Genomic DNA, 7,976 nt, shown 5'->3' on the forward strand with positions numbered 1-7,976 from the left:
TTGTGTGTTAATAACTTATTTTGTGAGAGTATTTTAGTCACTATAAAGTATCTTTTAGTCCTCAAAGGGCTCGTTTAGTTCGCGGAAAAAGAAAGGAAAAAAATGTGGTCAACAAAAAAGTAATGAAATACCTCTTGTTTGGTTGAAATTTTCAAAGAAGAGAGACGGAAAAGTTGTATTCCCAGGGAAATTTGATTCCTACGTTTCATGAGAAAATATTTTTCATGAGAAACATGAAAAAGTTACTTTTCCGTGAGCCAGGAATCACTCCATTTTATTTTTTTCCCCAAAAAAACTTTTCAGCATTAAAGAGGCATTTAAGACCTAAGTTTTATTAAGAATATAATAGGAATTATACATAACTTTTTCATAAAAGTGGATGGTCAACCAAACATAAGCATTCCGAAAATCTATCATTTTTCCATGGTCAACCAAATATGCCAAAAGTACTTTCTCAGGCATCTTCTTTTCTGGAGGAAAAATGCTTCCCGCGAACCAAACGGGCCCTATGGTTATTAACATCGGAATCCATGGTCAACCAAACATGCCAAAAATACTTTCTTAGGCATCCTCTTTTCAGGAAAAAAAATGATTCCCGTGAACCAAACGAGCCCTATGGTTGTTAACATTCGAATCCATTTTAAGTTTTACTGCTTGCTGTTTGTTCATAGAATCATGAATGGTTAATGGATGGTTTAATTAAAAAAGTTAGTTAGAAATACTAACTAAATGACTAATTAAGATAAACTTTGTTCTTTTAAGATTTATACATGTGCCCAAAAATAAATGGAATGGAATTGATATCAGTTTTTATATTTCCATATTTATTTATAAGTTATTAATTTTTGATACTTTAATTCCATCTAGTTATGTAATACAAGAGATCGTGGTGCTTTTTTTTAGACACATCAAATCTTAGGTTTTAAAGATTGTGGTGCTTTTTTTTTTTTAAAAAAAATGACTATTTTGCTTTGAGATATTTATATGAAAACTAAAACATAAATTGGATCTTTGTGCATGGTCGATATATAATTTGTTTGTTATAATTATATATATACGATATAAACACATGAGGTTGGGGCTCCAACATACAATTTTGATCATCTACATGTAGTTCTAAAGAATTTACGTATATTTTCCTTTTTTTAATCTATTATTTACATATTTTCTCATAATACATACTCTATCTTATACGAACTACCAAAAAGTAAAAATATTATACTAAAAGTGTATTTTTTAAATTTATACTATATATATTGATCTTTCCATCACACTTCTATTTTTGGTAATTATCATCTTCTACATCAACCAAGGGGTGATCTAGTATGCGATGCTTGGAGAACTGGGAAACTAAAAAGGCATTAAAGTAGCAACTTGCGTTTTCGATGCTCTGCATTTTTTCGTTTCCCGAATCACCCTGCCGTTTCTCCCTCGTTCCCGACCATACGTACGTGCATAGATACGCTCCCCGCGGTTCCGGGTCGTCGCCACCAGTGGATAAGAACGACAAGCCCATCCAACGGCCAGAATGGCTCCATGAACCACGTGTCAAATTAGCATCCGTCCATCTCGTGATCCACGCGCGCCTCAAAGCAGTAAGAAAAGGAGAGATGGCTGCGCCCCACCCCTCTTCTTGTGATGGTGGTGATGATGATGGCCTCCTCTGTCTCCTCCTCCTCCTTGTCGAGCGATCCCGGCCTCTCCACCGTCCGATAAGCCCCGGAGCCGCCGATCCGACGGACGACTATGCCCGCCGGCGGGCGGTGGGCCGCCTTGTTCCCGGACGAGGTCTGGGAGCACATCTTCTCCTTCCTCGCGGCCGACCGCGACCGCAACGCCGTCTCCCTCGTCTGCGGGGGGTGGTACCGTATCGAGCGCCGCTCGCGCCGCCGGATCTTCGTCGGCAACTGCTACGCCATCGCCCCCGCCGCCGCCGTCCGCCGCTTCCCCGAGGTCCGGGCTGTCTCCATCAAGGGCAAGCCCCACTTCGCCGACTTCAACCTCGTCCCCAGCGACTGGGGCGGGGGGGCCGAGGCTTGGGTGGCCGCCATGGCGGAAGGGTGGCCGCAGCTCGAGGAGCTCCGCCTCAAGCGGATGGTCGTCACCGACGACTGCCTCGAGCTCATTGCCCGATCGTTCAAGAACTTTAGAGTCCTCGCGCTCTCCTCCTGCGAGGGGTTCAGCACCGCCGGCCTCGCCGCCATCGCCGCCAATTGTAGGTCAGCCTCTCTCCCCCTCTGCGTTCTTTTCCCAATTCTTAGTCTTGATTTCAACTCTTTTTACCCTTGGAGCGGGTTTTTGGCTGAGTTGTCGGTGATCTAAGTAAAACAGGGTTTTTTTTTTGGAATAAATCCGAAGAAATTTCTCGTTTTCGAATGTCTGCAACTCTAAATTTGTGGACTTTAGGGTGATCTTGCTGGGATGATTCGGAGGTGATTTAGATAGAAGTCCCAGGATCATGTGGACTCAAATATTTGTGTGATTTTTGTCATTTTGTCTTAAAAATTTGATTTTTGAAGTGAGTTTAGATGCCAGGGTTAGGAACAAAACTGGGACGCTGAAGGAACATTTGTTGGAGTAATAAAAGCTCGTACGGATCCGCAATGGTTTCGGTAGTCGGATGAATTTAAGCTTATTTTTTTGAAGATGATCCATTTTGGGCCGTTTATTTAAGGGAGACAGAAAAAGAAACTCTAAATTTAAAGGGCTGGTTTTGACTTGAAATTTTGCTAAAAATCTCTTTGGTGAAATGAAAATTTGGTTTTGTTGACTGGATTGCGTTCACTCTTGTCTCAAACTACATCCAAGGTTGAAGTGGTGATCCCCCTCTGGTGCTTAAACTGGATAAAGGTGCAATTTTTAATACATTGTGGAAATCGATCCTCTCTGGTCGGCGCTCATTTTGAGATTCTATTCCTCCTTCAGATCTTTGTTACCTGGTTCTGATTCATTTGATTCAAAATGAAATGAAGAGGGACCAAGGGAAGCCCCGTAGCTGATGTATATCTTATAGGCTTATGCCGGAATTCTGTCTGTGTCGTTCTTTTTCTTTCCACCAAATAAACAAATTTATAAAATCCTTGATCACTGTTTGTTGAATTCTGTGCATACATTTCCTCCCTTTAGTTATGCAAGAAAAAGGTTGGAAATTATGAATGTATCCGATAGGAAATATTCTCAGTCCACTAAGTGGTGATTGAATTCTCTTTAAAAAAATGACACATTAGCGGAATGCAAAAGATCTTTGGTAGCTAATGAGCTGAAATTATAGATTTCCATAAAAGAAAATTTTCGTAGTAAGTGTAATATCGGAAATATAAAAGAGTTCTATTCATACTGCAAGGACACAATTTACATAAAATATGTGACTTTTTTTTTTCAGTTTTTCTGATGATCGTATGGCTTGGCTGGCTGGTTGTATATAGAAATGCCTAGAATTATTCAGATTATGGTATATATCATAATCCTGTTGTCTTGCACCTATTAACTGTGCTCTGCATTGATAGGAAGCTGTTTTGCTATAGTGCACGGCTCTGGATACTTACTGCAATAAGCAAACATGTTCTCGGTAGGTCATGTATGATAGCCCAAGAAATGATGTAGTCCATAGGCACTGGTGCAGTGCTTGAAGTGAGTGCATGTATTAGACTATTAAACTTGATGTCTAACAGGAAAGGGCAATCTTCTTGCAATATTAGAAATAAAATACTAGTCGCCCCCAACATCTTTAATGGTTTCTATGCTAAAAAACATTAGGTGCTTAAACATTATATTTTCATTCCTTTTCTTGTGAAATAGCAGCTGTCTCTTGTAACTCATCTCTTGCTATGTCTTGACATTAAATTAGGTTCAATCAGTCCGTTATGTTTGTCTACCCTGTATTGATCATCAAAAACTATGTAGTTTCTGATTGCCACTTCAACATAAATATTTATCACTAGCTTAATTTTTTATTTTTTTTTTGAAAATAATTCTTGCATATGAAACATAATTTTTTATCAATTCATTTGTTGGAACTTAGAACTATCAACTTCTGGTGATAAATAAAGATTCTCCTGAATATTTTCATGGATTATGCTCATTATTGCAGAAATCTGAGGGAGCTAGACTTACAGGAAAATGAAGTAGAGGATAATTGTGTGCACTGGCTCAGCCATTTTCCTGATTCCTTCACTTCTTTGGTAAATTTGAACATTGCTTGCTTGGAAGGGGAGGTGCATGTCTCTGTCCTCGAGCGCCTCATGAGCAGATGCACCAACCTCAAGACCCTCAAGCTCAACCATGCTGTGCCTCTTGATAGGCTTGTCAGCCTCCTGCGCAGGGCCCCCCAGCTGGCTGACCTTGGAACTGGCAGGTTCTCCGCAGAATATCATCCAGAGCTCTTCTCTAAGCTCGAATCAGCCTTTGCGGGCTGTAAAAGCATGAGGAGCCTATCTGGGATCTGGGAAGCTGTTCCAGCATATCTCCCAGCAATCTACTCAGTCTGTGATGGCCTCACATCTCTGAATTTAAGTTATGCTACCATGCAGAGCCCTGACCTCATCAAACTAGTCAGCGGGTGCAAGAATCTCGAACGACTATGGGTAAATCTGCATCAGTTCCTGTTCCTTCTATATTGCGAAATGATTCCCTGCCTTAATATTCACAAAGCTGACCTGTCATTTCCACTTAACCAGAGTTAAATTTTGCTGGTGCCCTAGGATTGCCAATTTTTATTTCTTTCGTTTTTGTCATTGCTTTTGAATATGGTTGCCAAAACCATATCATTTGGATGCTGATTAGCCTAGAACTTCAGGCAAAGTTCTGATCATGGCCTTTTAGTTTCACATATTCTGTTTATCTGTTTGTCCTTGTTGATCTCTGTTTGATTTTTATATACACTAATTATGAAAGAACATCAACTGTTAGGTAATGGATTTGATTGAGGATAATGGCCTAGCTGCTGTGGCATCATCTTGTAAGCGGCTTCAAGAATTGCGTGTCTTCCCTTCTGATCCTTATGGTGCAGCGCAGCCTGTTTCTCTCACTGAGCGTGGCCTTGTCAGTGTCTCTGCGGGATGCCCAATGCTCCAGTCGGTCCTCTACTTCTGCCGGCAAATGACCAATGCTGCTCTCTTCACGGTTGCCAAGAACCGTCCCAATCTTACATGCTTCCGTCTATGCATCATGGAGCCACAGACACCGGACTATATCACTCTAGAGCCACTAGATGCGGGCTTTAGCGCCATTGTAGAATCTTGCATGGATCTCAGGCGACTCTCCCTCTCGGGTCTCCTCACCGACGATGTGTTTAGATCCATTGGGGCCTCTGCAAATTGCCTTGAGATGCTCTCGGTTGCCTTTGCTGGGAATAGTGATGCTGGTCTCCATTACATTCTCTCAGGCTGCAAGAGCTTACGGAAGCTGGAAATCAGGGACTGCCCCTTTGGAGACAAGGCATTGTTGGCCAATGCTGCTAAGCTAGTGACAATGCGATCCCTTTGGATGTCATCATGCTCTGTGAGCTTAGGAGCATGCAGGTTGCTGGCTGAGAAGATGCCATGGCTTAATGTGGAGGTTATCGATGAGTGGAGCGGAGGGTCGTGGGATTCACGGCCCGATGATTGCCCTGTTGAGAAGCTCTATGTCTACCGGACAGTTGCTGGGCCGAGATCTGACACACCACCTTGCGTCTGGACGGTGTAAGGTGCTTTGAGATAATGTGGAGGTACTGATTTCTTTCTTTCTTTGTCGTCCACTTCAAGTATTCATTTTGTTTGACTCAAATCATTTCTTTAAGTGATGAGTACATGGTTGGGTTCAAACAGCACTACATGGAGCTTGGATAAGGATATGATGCCTTCGCCGATTTAACTGCTGCAAAGTAGCTAGAGTGTTTGAGGTTTTACTGTCAATAAAGGAAATGAATGGAACTATATTTTTTAATCTTCTATAACATGTTTTAGTGAGGACCACGGTGAAAGCTTTGCTTGTCAGGTGTAGTTATGTATGCGAGGGTCTTTTATTTCCTCTGATTAGTGCATTGCCAACTTTGTACTCTTATGAACATTTAAATTTTCGAGCAATATGCTAACTACTGATATGTGTGAAGTTTGATATTTAACTGCAATGCTTAGTTGCTAAAATTGCTGCGGATAATTGCAATAACCAGCCGTGATGTGACACTGAATAATTTCGGTAAAGCTTAGTTCTCCTTCCTATAATGTTTTCTGAATCCTTCAACATAATTGCATGATGGTTTGTGTCACATAATTACATGATGGTTCTGACCTAATCTTGCATGAATTGTTGGATAAATGATTGTGGACTCTGGATGTTTCAGTTACTATTTGTTTGCTGCTAGCATTCATGTGTGCAGTACCATTTCTTTGTTTTTTCTCTAGTTGATTTCAGGAGTCTGGAGACATTTCAGTACGTATCTGGCCATGGAATCCACCTAACTGGGTAACACCAGCATGAATCCATGTCTGCGGAGACTGTCTGAGCTGCCTGTGCCTTGCGCCTGCGCTTTGTCGCGACCACTGCATGAAAATCCTTGGCGTGAACCTCTCAAGATTTTTGAGCTCGTGAATGCTTCCTCTTCCTCGTGAATTGAGTGCTGTGCCAGCGCCTTGCAGGATTTGTTGGCTTTCCCAAATGCAGCACGCTTTATTGGTTTGCATTGGAGTGGTACTGCGATGAGGTTCTTGTTTATCCTGACTCTTTCATCTGTTGGATCTCCTGGCTCTGTCATGAGATGACAGGCCAACCAACTAGTACCTATAGTGGGAAATAATGTTCAGCTTGGGTTTGGATTTACTCAGTTTTATTTTCACATGTGGATGGACTGATTCAGTGCCCATGATCTCTAGGTCACGATGCAGAAACCTTACAACGGGGCGAAGGTCTACCCTCAAAGTTTGCAACATTGTGTTTCAAAAATCTTCCGGCCTCAAATCATTGTCTTTAGAATATTAGTAGCAGCATTTGCTAGAAGAAATGAGAATCATATTTGGTCATATATATTAGTGTTCAGTTCTATACAATGAACATAATATAGGTTGATAGAGAATTATATTAACAGTGAAAATATTATAGACTGATAGAGGTTGTTATGTGATCTCTAAAATTACTCCAATAAAATCAAGATAGCAAACAAAAATAATATAAGTTGATACAAGATTACATTGATAAAGAAAAATATTATGAGCTTATATGAGCTGTTATACCTCTTTCAAACTCAAGGTGGTAATGCAAGCGCCAGCTTGAGTTTAAAAACCAAGGCATGAAAGCAGTCAGGAGAATGAGCCTTAGTGAAGATATCAGCAGTTTAATAAGAGGAGCAGAAAGAGATTAAGTGAACTGTGCCTCGAAGGACATGTTAGTGTATAAATTGATAATTATTCTCAATATGTTTGGTGTACTCATGAAATATAACGATCTATATTAGCCCATAATATTGTTGTTTGCTCTGACCGGAGTTCGAAGCTTTGGTGGGACATCTCGGAAGGATATGACCAAGCTTGTGACAGTACCAACATTCATTGGCAGGACAATGTGGTATGGAATGGCCTCTCTTATTACAGTTTCTGCAGAATTTTCGCCCAAAATTTCCATGTTACCCCCTTCAAACTCAAGGTGGTAATGCAAGCGCCAGCTCGAGTTTGAAAGCAAGAAATGAAAGCAGTCAGGAAAATGAGCCTCAATGAAGATATCAGCAGTTTAATAAGAGGAGCAAAAAGAGATTAAGTGAATTGTGCTTCGAACAACATGTTAGTGTATAAATTGATAATTTTTCTCAATATGTTTGATGCACTCATAAAACAAAACAATCTATATTAGCCTATAATATTGTTCTTTGCTCCGACCGGACTTCGAAGCTTTGGTGGGACATCTCGAAAGGATACGACCAAGCTTATGACAGGACCAACATTCAATGGCAGGACAATGTGGTAAAGAATGACCTCTCTTATTACAGTTTCTGCAGAAATTTTGCC

At 40.9% G+C, this 7,976-nt stretch overlaps 1 protein-coding gene across 4 annotated transcripts; it reads left to right on the top strand.

Annotated features, from left to right (window-relative positions):
* The first annotated feature begins 1,617 nt into the window (after nt 1-1,617).
* LOC103717830 (transport inhibitor response 1-like protein Os05g0150500) lies at nt 1,618-6,816 on the top strand. 4 transcript variants are annotated; one of them, XM_008806365.4, is made up of 4 exons: nt 1,618-2,219; nt 4,091-4,583; nt 4,909-5,707; nt 6,384-6,816. In XM_008806365.4, the coding sequence occupies exons 1-3, from the start codon at nt 1,747-1,749 to the stop codon at nt 5,683-5,685; spliced, it is 1,743 nt and encodes a 580-aa protein (XP_008804587.2). In that variant the 5' UTR covers nt 1,618-1,746; the 3' UTR covers nt 5,686-5,707; nt 6,384-6,816. The 4 variants fall into 4 exon arrangements, with proteins under 4 accessions (XP_008804587.2, XP_026664542.2, XP_008804585.2 ...); XM_026808741.2 differs by having other exon boundaries at nt 6,394-6,816; XM_008806364.4 differs by lacking the exon at nt 6,384-6,816 and adding an exon at nt 5,808-6,135 and having other exon boundaries at nt 1,619-2,219.
* Nucleotides 6,817-7,976: the final 1,160 nt, after the last annotated feature.

This window comes from Phoenix dactylifera, unplaced genomic scaffold, assembly GCF_009389715.1.
Source record: "Phoenix dactylifera cultivar Barhee BC4 unplaced genomic scaffold, palm_55x_up_171113_PBpolish2nd_filt_p 000077F, whole genome shotgun sequence".
Lineage (NCBI taxonomy): Eukaryota > Viridiplantae > Streptophyta > Magnoliopsida > Arecales > Arecaceae > Phoenix > Phoenix dactylifera.